This window comes from Kogia breviceps, chromosome 19, assembly GCF_026419965.1.
Source record: "Kogia breviceps isolate mKogBre1 chromosome 19, mKogBre1 haplotype 1, whole genome shotgun sequence".
NCBI classification, from domain to species: Eukaryota; Metazoa; Chordata; class Mammalia; order Artiodactyla; family Physeteridae; genus Kogia; species Kogia breviceps.
Window position 1 is genome coordinate 41,528,049 of NC_081328.1, and position 19,072 is coordinate 41,547,120.

Sequence of the window (19,072 nt, forward strand, 5' to 3'; positions counted from 1 at the left end):
CGAACAAAGGAGAATCTGAATTCCGTGAAGGCTTGAAAGCATCCCTTCCCCCAGTTGGCTGAGTTGACCAGCACCTCAGCTCCTGGGACCCCAAGTGAACTCCCCCATCGGGGCCGTGGAGCCTCCTGGGGGCCTTTGTTTTGTGCCAGCTTCCCCCACTGTTCCTTGCAGCTCTGAGGGACCCTTTTCCAGGGGGGCCAGCCCTGTGTAGGGCCCGGGTCTCTTTCAGGTCCATAGGTGGTCCCCACTTCACTGCCTATGGGATCTAAATTCATCCGCTGGGACCTCAAGCCCTGGCCTCCTCCCTCTTTGCTCCTCAGGTTTCAGTGTTTTGAGTCACATTACTGTCTCAGAAGTGCCCTTCCTCTGACTTTTCTCTCATAAAGATCTACCCCAGAGCACAGCCCTTTGAGGTCTTGTGGATTATCCGCACCCAAGCCGCTCTGTGTGTTCCTTGTGTCTCTACCAGGACGGTCTGTGTGCTGGCTGGTCCTCTGTTCCTGTGCACGTGGCCTGCCCGTTCCGTTTTACCCTCCTCCAGGTTAAGGACGTGACACTGTCCCGTGCCCAGTTCTGTACAGAGCACACAGTGGGTGCTGAATAAATGCGTTCTGCTCGAATGAACTGGTTATCACCAGCGGGTGGAATCTCCCCAGTGGGGCAATATAGCAACAGTACAGGATTTGGGGTCAGACAGACAAGGGTCAAACCCCACCGCCACTTACTGGCTTATGGTGCCCTGTCTGAGCCTCAGTTTCCTCATTTGTAAAGAGACAGTATTTACCTCCCAGGGCTGTTGTGAGGATTCACTGAGATGTCGTTGATGCTTTGCAAACTGGAAGGTGCTGGAACATGTGTCATCTATCCTGACCTCTCTTGGAAGAGGTCCTGAATTCATGTGTCCTGTCTCACACACAAACCTCTTCAGCCCTCAGACGGAGGTCTCCTCTCCCCGGGCTGGCCTTGTCTGAGATACAGAGAAGTGAACCTCGAGTATGGAAGATCCATGACAACTTTCAAAGGAAGAAAGAGCAATAGGCAGGGGCCCCAACATTTGAATTTATAGGGCTGTACATCCAGAGAGCAGCCTGCGTAGCAGGACAGACCTGAGTAGTCCCCTCCCCCTCAGCCTTCCACCAACACGCTCCATACAGACCTTGTCCTAATGTCTTACCTCATTGCCCTCGTGGCCATCTCAGCACCACCATATCCTAGCTGTGTGACCACAGACAAGTTACTTAGCCTCTCTGAACCCATGTCAGATGGGGATAATAATAACCTCGTAGGGTTCTTTGGCAAATTAAAATATATGTTCTATGTTAAGTGCTTTACATTGGCTCCTGGCACTAGTCAGGGCTCGATAAATGTTAGCTATTATTAGTAATAATAATAACCATTCTGAGTGCCCCAGTAAATTGGTCCCCTCACTACCTTACACAGTTCAGTAAATTATTTCCTCATGACCTTTTTTTTTTTCGGTATGCGGGCCCCTCACTATTGTGGCCTCTCCCGTTGCGGAGCACAGGCTCCGGACGTGCAGGCTCAGCGGCCATGGCTCACGGGCCCAGCCGCTCCGCGGCATGCGGGATCCTCCCGGACGGGGGCACGAACCCGTGTCCCCTGCATCGGCAGGCGGATTCTCAACCACTGCGCCACCAGGGAAGCCCCCTCATGACCTTATTAACCACTCTCTACCCAAGTAAATACACTCACATTATCTATGCACCTGTAAAAGCCTTCCGCTTTATTTTGTTTACCGCTCTGCATGTCCCCATTACATCTCTCTGTGTTTTGTAGGCACCTTCTCCTGTCTGTGGTACTCAGGCCTTCTCTTAGCCCAGGTGATTTATGAAGGACCCTTAACTGGAGCTAATATGCTATGATATTTTGCCCCTCATGTTGAACACACATCCTATTAGTAGAGAAATTGGTAATTAATTTTTTTTTACTTTAAATGTCTGCTGTGTGTGTGTGTGTGTGTGTGTGTGTGTGTGTGTGTGTGTGTGTGTGAGAGAGAGAAAGAGAGAGAGAGACTGATTTTATCCTTTCTGTCCAAAGTGTATTTCCCCTGGAAGAAATACTTTTGTAACAAATGTGACTAGGAACAGGACTGAAAATATGGAAATTGCCTGTGGCACCAGCACTCGTGCAGGGATGCAGCTGGTCTGGGGGGACAGTGGTGTATGCAGTGAGCAGAGGTGAAGGAGGGGAAAGTGAGGACAGACCGAGAGGAGGCAGGTGGACAGGACAGGAGGGCTCCACCATGGATGTGTGGAGAGAAAGCACTGCCAGTGAGAGATGAGTGGGGAACTTGAAATCGTAGACAAAAACAAAGTAGCTGTGGGCAAGAACCAAGAAAGATGGGGAAGAAAGGAGGAGAAAGGCCTTGGTACCTTGAACCCCAAGAGTGTTTGGTGGCGTCCTGCATTTCTGCAGAGAGAATTTCCACTTAACAAACATATACCCCGCCACTGCAAGGCTAAGAAAAGGATACAGGATTGAAGGCTTGGGTGGGAGGTCACTAGATTAGGCTGTAGGAGGAAATGATTCTTTTGAAATATACTTTCTATCTTGTCTTTTTCCAGTGCATGTTAGCGTGTGTTTTGTAATGCACCTAAAAGGTGAGCATGGGGCAGGCTGGCGTGTGATTTAGACCTAATGTATGTAAATGGAGAGGCATGCCCAAACACTTTTTACTGATGTGTTGCCGGATCAGAAAAGCTTTGCTTCCGTTCCCATAAAGATGGAGATTTGTTGGGAGGCCAGGAAGAGAGACGATGAGGGAGAGCTGATGAGGGAGAGCTGCTTCATGAGAGGAGGTGGACAAAACCGTGGTGGTAAAGGATGGGTTAGTACTGGAGCAGGAGGAGGTAGGACCCCTGGGGATGGATGAGAGGCCTGAGGAGGCCCAGCTGTGCCCCCACCTGACCCCCGGTGACCACTGGCAGGTTTTGAGCCTTGTCTGTGACCGAGGACAGTGTCTCTCCTCCATCTTGCCTCCTCTTCTTTTTTTTTTTGGTCCCCGACCAGGGATCCAACCGGTGCTCCCTGCAGCGGGAGCGTGGAGTCTTAACCACTGGACCACCAGGGAGGTCCCTTGCCTCTCCTCTTATAGTGGAGGAAGGGAGGCTACCACAGAGAGGAGGGGGCACCCAGACCAATTAAGTCCCTTTCTCTGGAGACGGGGCCCCGGCATCAGTAGTTTTAAACGCCCCCGGGCCATGTGACCTGCGGCCAGGTTTGAGAGCTGGTGACCCACCCCTCCGAGTGCTGGAACGTTTAAAGGTCCTGCGTGGGTCTGCGGTGGACCCGAATAGGACTCCTAATAGGTGCTGAGTAGATGCTTGCAAAACTCAGGCGCCTGTGGCGAGGGGCCCTTGAGAAGAGAGGACAGGGCGAGTGAGTGCAAGGACCCTGCAGAGGAACTGGCGGCGGGACTCCGGGATGAATTTGGAGGGGCGCAGAGGAAGATGTTGAGGCTCGCTCGGGCTGCCTTGCCTGCGGATGGGGATGGGGCCGGGAGGGAGGGGCAGCCGCCGCTTTGAACTTGCGTGGAGCCTCCCTAAACAGAGCGGGGGGTGGGGGTGGGGTGGGGGTGGGGTGGGGGAGGAGTCCAGGTGCCGGGCAGGGCTGTTTCCCACCTGCACGCGCTCAGCGCCGTGGGGGGACCGGGCTCAAGGAAGCGCTCCTGGGAACGCGGTGGAAATACCCGCCTTTCGGCGGGGAGCGGACGGCGCCCTGAGCGCCCAGCGATGGCGCAGCGCCGCCCGCCCCGCCGGGTGCACCTGCTGCCGCAGGGGCCACGGCGTGTCCCGAGACTCGGCCACCTTCCGTGCTCGGGGCGGGCGAGGCCAGGTGCGAGCCCCGCGCGGGTCGTGTCCAGGAGTCCCCACGAGTTAGTTGGAGTTTATGTTCCTTCTAACATTTATTATGAAAATTGTTAATCAGGAAAACAAAAAATAATTCCAGGAGCACCCACGTACATACCTCCTAGTTCAAGCGTTTTTCATTTTGCCGTAATTGCTCCCCCCTCCCCGCGCTCCATCCCCTACACAGTGTTAGGTTTGCTGAACCATTTCAAAGTAAGTTATAGCCATCGTGACTCTTCACCTCTGTATTTTAAACTGTAAGGATGACCCCTACGACCACATACCATTATCACACTTAACCCAGTTATTAATGATTCCTAATGATTCACATTTCCCCAATTATCCTCAAAATGCCTTCATGGCTAGGATTTTCAAACCAGTTTCCAATTATTTGATTGTTCTGTCTCATAAGTTTATTTTAATCTAAAACATCCCTCCCCTCCTTCCCCCAACACACACACACACACACACACACACACACACACACACACACTTTGTAAAAGTGACTTGGACTTTGGAGAGTTCAGGCCTGCAGCCTTGTGAATCTGTGTGGTTGCTTCCCCATAGCGTCATTTGCTTTGTTCCTCTATCCCTCGTGTTTCCTGATAGCTGAAAGTCACCTCTAAAGGCTTGCGGAGATTCAGGTTAAACATCTTTGGCCAGAGAACTTTCTAGGGTATGCTGGATACTTCGCATTGCATCACCTTATACTGTGCTGTTGTCACACTCTGGAGGAGGTTTCTAACGATCCAGCTTCCTGGACTCCTCCCCAGAGAGTCTGATTCAGCGGGGCTGGCTTTGGAGCCCAGCTGTCTGTATTTTTCAAAACCACTGCAAGTGATCTGAGTGCCGTAGTGCCGTGGCCTGCATCCCCGAATAGCAGCCAGCTGGTAAAATCATGTTCTTGGCCTTCCAGAAGGCGTGGTGTAAGGGAGTGTAGGTGGGCTGGTCGAGGCAGGTGAAGTCCTCAGGGCCCCAGCCCTCACCAGGGCAGGTGGTCCTTGCTGTCTGAGGGTGAGGCGGGGGGGGGGGGTGGGCACGCCGGCCCCAGTCAGGGGAGAGCGCGGGCCACCTGGGGCAGCGCCCAGGCTCAGCTGGGAGCTCACGCAACACCAGGGGTGCCCCAGGCACCACTTTGTGCACCCAGTGCCCAGGACAGGGCCTGGCCTACCATGAATATTTGTTGACTTGAAGACACAGGGCTTTCAGAGGAGCCCTAGGGAGCCACTGTGAGAGTGAACTCCCAGCCAAGCAGCTCTGATTTCCATGTTCCCTCCTGGGTTTCTTCCTACAGACGGTGGAAGCAGCGGCTGTGTGATAAGGCCCAGAGGACCAGTGCGGCCATCACCTGCCCTCAGCTTGTCCTGGGGGCAGCCTGTGGGATTTGGGGGAGGTGAGGAGGTTGGGGTAATCAGGTGGAGCCGCTCAGTGTGGCAGAAGGGGGAGGTGTGCTGGGCCTGTTGGTGAACCAAGCTCTCTGCCCGCCCAGCCTACAAAAATGAAAGAAATGGTTCCTCCTCTCAAAAAACTGTTTTAGTGGAAAAACAGAGCGTCAATGGAAAGTGTCTGAGTTTCCCCCTGAGGTATATATAAGAACTGGGAAATACCCAGAGGGAACAGTTTAAACTGGACACATTAAGAAGGGCTTCTAAAATTGGATCTTAATGGATGAATAGGAGCCCAAAGTAAATAAGAGGGCTGGGCAGGCTATGTCTTGTCTTTTGCCAGAACCGGGCTTGAAGGGTAAAGCAGTCTCAGAACCCAGCAAAATCCCAGCCTAGGAACGAGCAGGCTTGCCTTCTTAGAACAAGCAACCTAACCCGGTAAGGCCTTCATTTTTCCATCTGTAAAATGGAAAGCTAATCTCTGCCTTATATAACTTAGGGGCTGGAGGAGTTGGGCAGTGGAGAAGTATTATACAACTAAAATGAGCTAAAAATGCAAACATGGTTTAGGAAAAGTTTAAATTAGAATTCTCATTGGTGGAGTGTGAGGTGAAGAAACATGGCAGCAGTCCAGGCGTAAAGGATGTCCAAGCCAAACTCACCTTCAAGGCCCAGCTCAAAGGTTGCCCCTTCAAAGACGTATCCCCCGCTTTTTTCGGTCTCCCTCCCCTCAGCACTCCCATTCCTCATGGTTTCCACCCCACAGAGTGAGACGGGATTTCTCAGTCTCTGCTGCTGACCACGCTCATCTGCGGGAATGTCTCTCTGGCATTAGGGCGGGGGGCCTCTGAGGAGGGTGGAGGCTGTGTTTATGCACACGAGGCACGTGATGCATGTGTACAGAAAGAAGCCCCAGCCCTCAGAACGGAGCCTTCAGGAAGGAACTGCGGGGCTTCCCTGGTGACGCAGTGGTTAAGAATCTGCCTGCCGATGCAGGGGACACGGGTTTGAGCCCTGGTCCGGGAGGATCCCAAATGCCGCGGAGCAACTAAGCCCGTGTGCCACAACTACTGAGCCCACGCGCCGCATCTACTGAAGCCCGCGCGCTCTAGAGCCTGTGCTCGGCAACAAGAGAAGCCTGCGCACCGCAACAAAGAGTAGCCCCCGCTCGCCGCAACTAGAGAAACCCCGCACGCAGCAATGAGGACCCAACGCAGCCAAAAATAATAAATAAGTAAATTTATCAAAAACAAAAAGAAAGAAGAAGGAACTTCATGGTGGAAGGGAGGCAGAGTTGTGGCTGGGGGCGTCTCAGGCCTGGGCTGTGCTTCCTGCACTGTTTCAAGCCTGAAGGTACCCTGGGCAGGTCTGGGCTTCAGCTGGAACTGGACCAGATAGCGGCCAAGGTCCCACCAACCTGGACACTGCAGCCTGGTACTGTGATAGAGTAACTAAGGCCTGTGGCCACTCACAGAAGGCTTTAAAGCCTCTCTAGGGCATCTCATGTCCCTCCCCCACCCCGCCTCCTCCAACTAGCAAGAGACGGCAGGGGAACCTTCTCAGGCTGACACTTTCCTTCCCCAGGCTTTTATCAAGCATCTACCTTTGTACCCAGTGAGCACCCCAGAGACCTGGTCCCACCATGGTTTCTAGAATGCTCAGCGTCTCTCAAGTTGCTAAGACTGGACTCGTTTGGAGAGAAGCCATTTGGCAGAAGTATCCTGAACCCCATGCCAGTCATTTAATGTCTTCAGGCCCCAGGTGCCTCTGCTGTGAAACAGCATAACCAGCTGTGCAGGTCTGGGGGCAGAGGCTGGGCCGCAGCTTCCAGCTCTGAAGGGTCAGGACTCGACTGAACAAGTGTGACGTGTTTTTTTTCTTTTTAATTATTTTATTTATTTATTTTTGGCTGCGTTGGGCCTTCGTTGCTGGGTGCTGGCTTTCTGTAGTTGCGGCGAGCAGGAGCTACTCTTTGTTGAGGTGCACGGGCTTCTCTTTGCGGTGGCTTCTCTTGTTGCAGAGCACGGGCTCTAGGCGTGCAGGCTTCAGTAGTTGTGGCACGTGGGTTCAGTAGTTGTGGCTCATGGGCTTAGTTGCTCCGCGGCATGTGGGATCTTCTCCGACCAGGGCTCGAACCTGTGTCCCCTGAATTTGCAGGCGGATTCTTAACCACTGCGCCACCAGGGAAGCCCGTGACATGGTTTAAAGGGCTGGCCTGTGAGTTCCGAAGTGCTTGGCGAAGCCGGTGCACTTGGGAGCGCGTCCCTCTGTGTCACCTGGAAACATTGTCCCCCAGGGGTCTTGGTGCCCCTCAGGAGACCCTTTGGGGGTCTGAGGAGTGAGGCCCTGGGCCCCCTTTCACTTCTCTCTGGACACCCATCTGGGCTCAGGCCCAGCCTTCCCAGGCTAATACCTGCCTGAAGGAAGACGCCGAGAGCTCGAGCGTCCTCTCGGTGTCGAGGAAGGACACAGCCCTTAGGACCCAAGCTGGCGCCCCTGGCCGGCCAGAGAGGCAGGAGCCCCTCCCTCCCCCTTCTCCACGGCCTCTGTCCCCCTGCTTCCTCCAAGTCTCACCCTCTCTTCCTCCTCCCCAGGTCTGACCATCCGCTCTGTGCCACCCCCCCTCCCCCTGCACTTTGCTGAAGGGGACGATCCCTCTCTCTTACTCCCTCCCCTTCTCCACTCTGATCAACTCCACTTTCCTATGAAATTGAGAAGGAAAAAAAAAACCCTAACGCTCACAACACAACAAAAAACAGGTTTCAACATTTTACAGGTTTCAACATTTTTCAGGCCGCCTTGTCACATCTTATCAGATCAGCCAGGAGCCTCAGGCCAGGCACTCTGGGAGCCGCTTTGGAGAACAGAAGCTGTAACATTCCAGCCGAGGCCCTGCCCCACCCTCTGCACCCCTCTCTCCCCTCCCCCCCACCTTCTCCCCAAAGAAACGTCCTGCAGAGCCCGCCCCTCCCTCTTACTGGGAACTCCGGGAGACCTTGGCTTTGAGTGTCCCCCCTCTCGCTTCCCTCCCTCCCACGGCTGTGGCCCCTCTGAGCTCTCAGGTGGTCTGAGGTGCCCGCTGGGTCCTGAACGGTGGCTTCGAGAAGTTGGGCAGCAGAGGGGTGTTGTCACAGCCGCTCACAGAGTGCACAAGTGGCCACTTGGCCAGTAGGGCCCTGAGTTGTGCTGGATGGAGAGTTTAGGGCACCGTGGCCGGTCCTCGGGGGCTGCTGCCAATGGGAGGGAATGGCTTTTTACTTTGGTTCCGTTTGGGGGGGGAATGTGTGGGTTTTGTCACCCATGGCGATGCGGACTGCTGGCCTGGAATACCCCCTTTCCCTCACATTCACACCAGTACAGAGCGACAGATCCAGGAAGTGCTGACCCAAGTCCAAAGGGCCAGATTTCAGCCAAGACAACCTGAGGGAGTGACCCAGATCCTGGGTCCCAGGGTGAGCAGGACAAGCTCCCCAGGGCGGTGGGGGCGGGCAGGCTGGGAGGTCCCACTGTGAGCACAGAGAGGTCCCTCCATCTCCATCCCCACCCCGCGGGAGGACACTGTGAACTGAAGGCTGAGGATGCATGGAGGAGGGTGGGGACAAAAGTGGAAGAGGGAAAGAGCCGAGGAAAGGAAGGAAGGAAGGGCGTGGTGACTCGCTCTGGCCAAGTCTATTGGCTGCACGTCTCCTGATCAGGAATACTGGCAAGAAAACAGACCCAGGTGCTTGGTGCCCGTGTGGGCTGAGCCCAGCCCGACCAGCCTGCTTCCTGCGGGGTTTTGGAAAGGCCCTCCCCACCTCTTGACCTGAAGTTCTAGCCCCCCTGGTGTGAGGGCCCCGTCTCCACCCTCGTGCCCTCCCTCCCTCCCTTGGTGCGTGGTATCCAGCGCTGCCACCATGAGGCTCCCCGATTGTCTCACCCTTTTTCCGGGTGCCCCCTGGGGCAGACAAGGCCTCGAGTGTTATTCAACTATTAGCTCCAGGACAGATTCCCAGATCTGAACTTCTAGCCTTGGTCTTTCTCTTGGGCTCCAGTTCTGTACCTCTGGGGCTGTCCGAACCTGGGTGCCTGCAGGTCTCACCAGCCCCACAAACGTCCTCTTTTTTCCCCAAACTGCTTTGCCTCTTACATTCCCTTTCCTGGTTGACAGCATCTCCATCTTTCTGGTCATCCTGGCTCAAAATCTTGGTCACCCTTTCCTCCTTCCTGTTGTTTCCATGTGACCCATCCTTACTCACTGCTTCTGTTTTTTTTTTTTTTTTTTAATTTATTTGATTTATCTTTTTGGCTGTGTCGGGTCTTAGTTGGGGTGCACGGGCTCCAGAGCGCACGGGCTCTGTAGTTTGTGGCCTGCAGGCTCTCTAGTTGAGGCGCGCGAGCTCAGTAGGTGTGGCGTGCGGTCTTAGTTGTCCCGCAGCATGTGGGATCTTAGGTTGGGATCGAACTGACGTCCCTTGCATTGGAAGGCGGATTCTTAACCACTGGACCACCAGGGAAGTCCCTTCCTCTCTGCTTCTAAGGCCACTGTCCAGAGACCCAGAGCCACAGGCCCCGCTAAACTAAATGGGAGGTGCTCGGGCCCCAGCCCAGAGATGCTCACCCCTGACCCCTGAAACCTGTCCCCCTGGAGGACTGTAATACGCAGACAGGCCTGAGACTCTCCTTAGTATAGAGTGTCACCCCGGCCACCTCCCCCCCCACTCCTTTCCCAGCCTTGGGTCTCTTGGTGCCCACCCGCTGGTCCCTTTCTGCAGTTAGATGTTGTCTAATAGGTTAATATTCCAAAGCCCAGCTCAGGAACCTTCAATGGCTGCGCACGTCGCCGGAGTAAAGCTTGGCACTCAGGGCCCCCTTCCCCTCACCTGCTCCTTTGTAAGGTCCCTGGACTCCAGCTGGGTCTCCCACCTCTTGCCTGGGGCTCTTCCCTGGCACCCCAGCTCCCCCTTCGCCAGCTCAGTGCCTGCCTTCCAGCGGGCCTTCACGGTCCTCACTGCCTGGGACTCGCTCGCCCCCCTTCCAGGATGCCCCTGCTCTTACCACGTGCTTTCTGGCATGAGGGTTACTTGGGTGCTAAGCTACAGGTGCCTGGGGACCCTTTGTCACTCGTGGCACACATGGCACCCGGACCTAGTAGGTGCTGGAAAAACGCTTGTTGCTCTGTAATTGACAGATGCCTCCTGGTCTGGGTGCCCCATGGGTGTGGCTCAGTTCACCTCCACGTTTCCAGTGCTTGGCACTCTGCCCGACTCAGTCGTCACTTACATGTGTGTTGAGTGAATAGGTGGGGAATGAATTTGTTTGCCAGGGGAAGACTTTAACCTGCTCTCCCAAGGGCAGGCACCTCTATGCAACGCCCCATGTTTATTGCTCTTGGGGTCAGGCTCTTGCAGTTGCTTCTTCATTGACTCCTCTCTGGACCTTGGGTCCCAGCTCAGTGTGTGGATCCTTTCTACCCTCACCCTTCCCTTCCTGTGTATAAACAAGGGTGGCCCTGTAGCTCTTCCTGGGACACGAGAACCAGAGGACTCATCCATGCCTACTGAGTGAATGGACCAGCTGCTGACAGGAGAGGTCCAGGGTGATGTTGATGAAAGGCATCTGCTGGGGTATCTAGGCCTGCTCTGAGGTCTACGGGACCACGTGAGCCCTTTGGACTCAGAAGCAACTCCCTCCCCTTGGCTCGCACTGAGATGGGTTCAGGGTTGGGTTGGGAGGGTGTAGAGCTGTGCTTAGCACCCGTGGGGCCCACGTGTGCTCCAGGGAGGACAAGCGGATGGGTGGGAAAAAGTGGTAGCTTGTGACTCTTGACCTAAGTCCCTCCTCTTGCTTTGTCACAAGCTTCCTGCCAAAGCACCAGGGTGAGTGGCCCTTGCCACTTGTGTTAAAGCTCTTTGGAAGTTCCAGGAGTTGGGTGCATCAGGGCCCACTAGGCCCTGCCCCTGCCCTCCCCCACCCCACTGGGTACATGTGCCCCTGAACTTGTCAGGCTCCCCTCATGATGTCCACCAGCCCTGAGTGGCCTCTTGAGCTAAGTAGAAAGGTAGTAGCCTTGAGTTCCAAGGCCAATGCTGGATCTTTACTTCCTGCCCATTTTCAAGGTTTTCTTTTCCCTTCTGGAAGTTTCCATCTTGCCCCAGGCCAGGGTTGGGCCCCTCTGGACCCAGGAACAGGAAGGCCATCTGTCCAGTACTGTCCAGGAGCCAGCTGGTACAGCACCAAGCACTGGGCTATTGTTTCCAGAAACACGGTGGTCACTCTGGAGGAAAGAGACAAAGGACCACAAAGGAGGTGGTTCTGTTTCCTCCCTTTTTCCATCTCCTTCCTTTCCTCCTGAACTCATGGCAGTCAGCTTAAGAGGCACTGGTTCTTTGGGTCAGCGTCTGAAGGTGGCCTGTCTGGGGCTAGCAGAGATGGTTAGTCCTCGCCGTTGGAAAAGGTGAGGCCAAGGGGACCATGACTCCAAGAGAGGCATGACCGGGGGAGGCTTGGCCACGGAGCTCACCCTGAGACTGGAGAGCAGAGGTGGGGACCCTGGAGCCTTTCCCTGGGCTGCACCCTTGGATCCACCTTCCACAGCCCCGCCTATATGTGACTGTGTGACCTGGGAAAATAAACTCTCTCTGGGTCTGTCTTCCCATCCAGAGGAGGAAGGGATTAGACAAGACCAGTGGTTCTCAGACTGTGTCCTGCAGAGGGGCCATAGGTGAGAGCAAGGGGAAAGTCAAGGGGTCGGTCTCTGGGCCCCTGCCCTTTTTTTTTCCTTTCAATTTAACCATTTTTAAGTGTACAAATCTGTGGTATCAAGTAGGTTTGCAATGTTGTCCAACCATCACCACTATCTGTTTCCAGAACTTTTCGTTGTCCCAGAGACTCATACTCATTAAGCTGTAACTTCCCCTCGCAGCCCCTAGCTACCTCTAATCTACTCTTGGTCACCATGAATTTGCCTATTCTTGGTACCTCATGTAAGTGGAATCATACTATATCTGTCCTTTTGTGTGTGGCTTCTTTCACTTGGTATAATGTTGTCAGGGTTCATCCATGCTGTAGCATGTATCGGAGCGTCGTTCTTTTTCGTGGCTGAATAATATTCCACTCTATGGCTTTACCACGTTTTGTTATCCATTCATCTGCTGATGGACACTCAGGTTGTTTCCACCTGTTGGCTGTTGTGCATAGTGCGGCCATGAACACCGGTGTACAAGTATCGCTTGAATCCCTGCTTTCAATTCTCCGGGGTCCGTACCTAGGAGTGGAATTGCTGGGTCATATGATGATTCTATCTTTAGCTTTTTGAGGAAGGGTCCCTCTTTTTATCTGTTTTATGTACCGGGGAGGGTGGGGGGAGGATGTATATTAGGAAAAAATGGCTAACAAATAAGAAACACCCTAAACTAGATGACTCCTGAGGCCCCTCCAATCTCTCAAACACTATGATGTTGGAAGAGTCTAAGGTCAAAAATGTAGGAAAGTTTGAGCGCAGGGCAGGGCAGCTGGTTGGGTGTAGGGCTCCAACCCACGTGGCTCGTTAACGGGAGCACGTACTCCCCGCCGGCAGGTCATCGCTGGGCGGACAGCAGAGTCTGTGGGTCCACGGCGCCACGGTCACGGAACAGGCTGCGCCGCGTGGGAGCCTTGTAGGCCTCTCACTATATGCTGTGTGCCTAGGCTAGTTCAGCACTGAGGTGGCCCTGTGCACACCAAGCAGGCCCACCTCCAGCTTCTGGAGGCCGAAGGCGCCGCGGGTGGCGGTGAATGGCTTGGTGGGGCTGGGAGGCTGATGAGACTGTGCGTGGCATTTAAGCCTGGCCTGTTTGGAGAGGGGGTTTCATCCTCAGAGGTCAACATCGAGGCCTCTGGAGCAGCCTGTCGCGGGCTGGCACCTGCCGCCCATCCGCCTGGCTGCCTGTGTCTGTCCTCAGCCCAGCTGGGCAGTGGGTGGTGGTTGGGTGGAGGGTGAGCTGTCCTTAGGGGAGGGTGGCAGGGCCCTCGGGCCGGGCAGGGCCAGGAGCTGGGTATAAATAGGCCTGGAGGTGTCCTCCACCCTCCCCCTCACCAGCTGCCGGTGCCAGGCAGGTCCCCACCTCCCTTGGGAGCCCAGCCACTGTCTCAGGTCCTAAACGTAGGAACTTCCTCAGCGGAACTGAGGAATCTTGTCCTGTGTGTAGGTGGAACCTCCGGATGCCTGGAGGCCTGGGGAGTTTGGCTGAGGGGCTGCAAGACTGGGGGTGGATCAGACTGGCCTTTTGGGAAGGAGTCGTTCTTTTATTCCTCCCCTGGAGAATCAGCGAGTACCTGGCATGGGCCTGGCCCTTTGGTAGGCCAAGTGTGCTTGTGTGTGTGCGTGTACGTGTGTGTGTGTGTGTGTGTGTGTGTGTGTGTGTGTGTGTGTGTCTGGTATGGTGAGAGGTGGGGGGGGGGAATGGGAGGAGACACAACACAACCTCTATCCTCAGGGAACTCACACTAGCACAGCCAGATGGAATTGGAAACAAGTCATTTCAGCCCTTTGAGATAAGGTCTGAGTGAAGTAGAGGAAAAACACAGAGGGAGGAGAGGTTACTTCTGTCTGGGGGCCCACGAAATTCTTCAGAATGGAGGCGACCCAGGAACTGGCAGTTGAAGGTTGGGTAAGCTGTTTGCCGGGCACTTGGGCGGTGGAGAGGCGCTCTGGATGGCGGGCTGCTAGTCATCCAGCAGGCCACTCACACTTCGGTACGAAGAATTGAGGAGGACGAGGCTCGCTGTGTGACCTCCTCCAGGGGAACGTGCACTTCGCTGATGGGGACAAGGAGCTGTGAGTCAAGTTAACGCGTCTGTGGTGGTGGAATCTCAGACATGAGCATGTGTGGGCGGGAGGCTCAGGGGTCGGGCGGCAGGGCGTATTTGGGGGAGGGCAGCTATCCTGCAGAAATCAATCCCACGGCCACAGCCCCATTAGCCCCAGCAGCAGCCCTCAGAGCTAAACCCCCTTCCCTAGAGGCCCTTGCTCATTACCGGCAGGATGTCCAGATCTGAGCTGAAATCCTTGAACGGAGCATCCTGGAAAGGTCCTTACGCCCTTGCCCTTTGGGTTAACTTTAACACTCGGCCAGATCACAGATGTCTTTTCAGCCACCCTGGTTAGGACCGAGCTTCCGGGAAAGGGGCCAGCTTTGCATCCTTCCCAGTGATGGATGGGAAGGGGCTCTGAAAATTCCGATGTGTTCTGTCAAGTCAGGGATGGGAGGGCTGAGAAGTGAGGTTGATGACACAGCCGGGGACAAAGTGCTCGGGACAGCCCCCAAACACATGGTGACCACCACGACCACCGCGACTGGAGGACTCCCTATGTGCCGGGAGCTTTCTATCCTTTCTCTCTCCCGTTATGTCTATTTAATAGATGAAGAAACTGAGGCACGAGGGGTTAAGTAAACTGCTTGAGACCAGCAGCTCGGAAACAGCAGAGCTGGATTTGAATGCAGGCAGCCTGGCTCCAGGTGCACGATGGACCTGGACAGCAGGAAGGAGACAGGGTTTGTTGGGAGGAGGGAAAAGAACTCATCATCTCTGAGGCTGGGAGTTATTCTTGGAGGATATCATCCCTGGAGTCAGACAAACCTACGGTTGCCCAACTTCTCTGCCTCAGTTTCCTCATCTGTAAAACCGAGATGACAGTACCCACGTCACAGAGCTCTTGTTGAGGATTAAGTGACATGATATCTGTGAAGTGCCTGGCATATGAGTGCTAAATAAATGGTTGTCGTGATGATCGCTAGTGTTGAACCCGCCTGCAGAGGAAAGGAAATCTGCTTGGTCAGAGGAGAGACTGCAACTGTCCAGGAGGAAGGATTCACAGCCAAGGGCTTGGTGCCCCGGAGGGGAGCACAGGGGACCGTGGCATCTCCCTACTGGGAGATGTTTGGGGGACAGCTCTGGCCTTTGCAGCCAACCAAGCCCTGCCAGCCAGTGCGTAGGGCTTGGGCATTCTGCTGGGCTGGCTAGGCCCACCTGGGACCCACTGGGGTGGGGATACTGGTGCAATGAGGGAGCAGGGAGCCGTTCGGAGGGCTGGGATGCGGAGCAGCCTCACTGAGTGGAAATGGAGAGCCAGCCGGGGCTTCCCCACACCCCAGCTCCCCTTCCCTGGTGGCACCAGCCTCACCTGGCTCCGTGGATCTGGCTGTGTGGCCTTGGGCAAGCCGCTTCCTCTGTGGGCCTCTGCCTTCTCATCTGTATAATGGGCTTTGTGCTCTCTAAAGGCATCTCTTGTAGGTTCTTATTCTGATCCAGCTTAGCTTGAGGGTGCCCGGGCCTGCAGAAGTGCCAACGGGTGTAGGGCAAAGGCCGGGAGAGGGCAAGGAAGGAGGAGAGGGACAGAGGATGGGGAAGGAGTAAAGGACAGAGCCCTGGGGCCCTGGTGTGGTTGGTGAGCAGACCCATAAATGGGGGGGGGCGACATGGGACAGAGCCCCCCGGTGCCAGAGGTGATCGTGACACAGGCCTGACCAGGTTAGAGTTTGCAGTGGGTCCAGGAGGCCAGGTTGAAGGACTGCGTGGGCTCCACAAGGCCAGTCCATCCCTCTAGGGACAGGCATGGATGGAGGTGCCTGTGGTGGGGGAGACCGGGGAGGGCTCTGGCCGAAGGGGAGGGACACGGAGGCTGGGCAGTGGGTGCCAGGTCTCCCCATGATGCTCTGGACAGTCAGGGACCAGGCCGGGTATGAGGAGGTGGCAAAGAATCGCCATATTCCTTTAGAGGGGCACTCATGGCCCACACTCAGACCAAACGCAGGTGAGGCCGTGGGGGTAGCAGCGTCCTCCATCTGGCCCCAGCTCCCCTCTCCAGCTGCCTGCATATAGGGCTTTGGGGCCTAAACGTCAGAGGAGGGAGTGGGAAAGGCCTGGCCTTCTTCCCTTCCTCCCATGATGGCCCAACGCTGAGTCATCTGCACTGAGCCCTGGCTCGGTTTCTCTATCCGGTGGTTGCAGTGCCGCTGGGGCAGCTGCAGGGCAGGCCTGGATGTGCTGGTTAAGAGCACGTGGAGAGGCAGCCTGAGCTGGGGCGGGAGGCTTAACTCTGCTGCTGCACAGTCCTGCAGACGTGGGCAGTTTACTTAGCTCCCTGGCCTCAGTTTCCTTGTCTGTGAAATGGGATGTTGATGATGATAATGAAGTTCCTGCCTCACAGACTTGCTGTGAGGTTTCCGTAAGGTAAGAGACGTAAGGTAAGAGACTCAGAACCGGTCCAGCACATAATAAATGATAGGTGTTCGATTATCATTATTATCACAATAACCAGTTTATAACTGTAAACAGGGCAGGGGCAGGAGAGGGCACCCTGCAAAGCCCTGTCAGGTGCTGTGTGTGTCTTGGTGCCCATCGGGGGGCTCTGGGCTGACCTGCTCTATCACTCAGGTTCAGTCTTAAGGCCCAGGGTGCAGACGGGCCAGGCCTGCAGTCCCTCCCACCCCTCAGGACCCAGGCAGGCACTGCCCAGAAGGCAGGGTGGTACTGGTTAGCCCCACCTAGAGTGACAGACTACTGACTGAAAAGTGAGGGACATTAGAGCGACGTGATTTGATCAAGGTCACTTGAATTGGATGGGGGGAGTACGATCTGAGGTCTTCTCCCTCCTGACCCTGAGCCAGACTTTCACGAAACAAAGCCAAGCTCCAATCTCTGGTCAAAAAAGAGATGGCGCTCCAGATGCAAAGATGGTGGACAAAGGACAGAGGAGCTGGGGAGAGACACTGGGAGGCTCTGGGCTGGGCAGGCATCGTCCTAGGGAAGAGGCCGAGAGGCATTGCCACAGGTGGTATGTGTGTGTATGTGTATGTATGAGTGCAAGCTCCCTGCTAGGACCGAGGCTTCTCTACTTTCTGCTTTCTCTGAGATGTGATGTGATGTGATGGGGGTCAAGGCAGCTCCTGCCATCTTCCTCTCCGTAGATTTTGTTTCCTTCCGATGGATCATTGGAAGTCTCCATGTGGCCCTAGAAACTGAAACTCCCAACCTGACCTCTCCGCATCAGGGAAACTGGCCCAGAGCCTGGGAGGGACTTGACCTGGGTCTCTAATACCGTCTTTCCACCCAGGGTTCTTTTCATAGTATTGCATTGCCCCCAGGTGCCCCTGCAAACTGGAGATGCCCACGGCAGAGGGCCGACTCCCTGGGTCAGAGCTCTGCCCTTCAAGGGACAGTATACCGCAGGGTCAGAGGCAGTGCATTCAGATGCCGGGCTCCTCAGGGCCGTGGCTTCAGGCTCACAGGCCCTCCGTGGCTCCACCTACCCTGAGTGCTCGCGGAGAAGCGAAGCCCACAGTGGGCCGCATGCTCTGTGCCTGCGGTGCCACCGCCCTCTGTCTGCCCGCAGGTCCCTGGCCCTGGGCCAGCAGTACACGTCCCTGGGCTCACAGCCCCTGCTCTGCGGCTCCATCCCAGGCCTGGTCCCCAAGCAACTGCGCTTCTGCCGCAATTACATCGAAATCATGCCCAGCGTGGCCGAGGGCGTGAAGCTGGGCATCCAGGAGTGCCAGCACCAGTTCCGGGGCCGCCGCTGGAACTGCACCACCATCGACGACAGCCTGGCCATCTTCGGGCCCGTCCTCGACAAAGGTACCGGCTCTGGGTGGGTAGGAGGGGCGTGAGGAGGTGGGGGGAGGGCATCGGGACACAGTCACTCTTCCACATCAGGGCGTCTCAGCTCTGAGCCCAGGGTCCCCAGGGGAGGGCGATAACGCTGGTCACGACCCGCGGCCTCCACAGAAAGTGGGCCAGGTCCCTCTCTGGCCTGACCCAGGCTCTCACGTGGTTGCCACACCTTTCCAGGTGCTGCTGGGGGCTGGGCAGCCTTGAGATCCCATCCCGAGATCCTAGGGCAGGCTAGGAGGCTGCAGCCTTCTTTTCCTCCCAGCTGGCACAGTGGGTGGCCCTGGGCTTTGATGTGGACTTTTGTGACGTTTTCCCAATGCTGTGTTAAGTGCTATGTAAATCTAGCTTGGGGGTGGTGGTGAGACCACTGTCCCCCTTAGGTCCCTCCGATGTAGAAAATTCTGGAGTGGAGGAAGCTGCCTCGTGCTGGTGGCACTGCACTGCCCCCAGGTGCTTCCGTGAGAAGCTTCCGCTGGTCCCCATGCCCCTGATAGCTGCATATGCCCACGGACTGTGGTGGGGCTAGAGGGTGTGCTGGCCTCTGGGTAACTTGCATCTTGCAACCTGGGAGCCTCATTGGCTGTGTCGCAAATGAATGGGATTCATGTTACTTGACTTTCAACATGAAGGCACCGGGAGAGAGGGATGGAGGCACAACTGCTCCCAAGAAGGGGACTTCGGGGCTGGTGAGTTCTGGGCTGAAGTTGGGCTACTCTCTGAGCAATTGCAGTGTCTAGGAATGTAATGGCCCACTGGCCTCCCGGGAGCTACCATTTCTTTTCCTCAGCAACTTGAACCCTCCTCCAGCCACCACCAGGGCTTTGGCACCCAAACGCGTGAACCGGGCCCTCCCTCCTTTTAGAAGAGTTGCATTTACAGCTAGAAAGAAAAGGGATCTGAGAACCAGCTGGACCTGGGGAAGGGTTGGAGGGGAGTGGCAGGGAATGAGTGGGACGAAGCCGACCCCCCATTTTAGAGTGGAGTCCCCCTTTACCTGTGCCTCAGGTGCACCTTGTAAGTCCGACCTACATACAGGCTATTGTCATGGGACAGAAGGACAGTTAGCGAATCAATGGATGATGATTCTGCTTACGCTTCTATTACCAAAGCTAATTATTCCTTGTTTACATAAAAGGTTTGGCTTCCAATTGGGGCCAAGTGGCGGTGGTTTGCATTTCAAACCTG

The 19,072-nt window shown here is 55.5% G+C and overlaps 1 protein-coding gene across 1 annotated transcript in view; it reads left to right on the forward strand.

Moving 5' to 3' along the window:
- The window catches only part of WNT3 (Wnt family member 3), a 48,197-nt gene that overhangs the window by 21,685 nt on the left and 7,440 nt on the right, over positions 1-19,072 (forward strand). Inside the window, exon 2 of the mRNA XM_059048772.2 lies at positions 17,610-17,851. Coding sequence (XP_058904755.1) covers positions 17,610-17,851 — 242 coding nt within the window. The remainder of the gene's footprint in view (positions 1-17,609; positions 17,852-19,072) is intronic.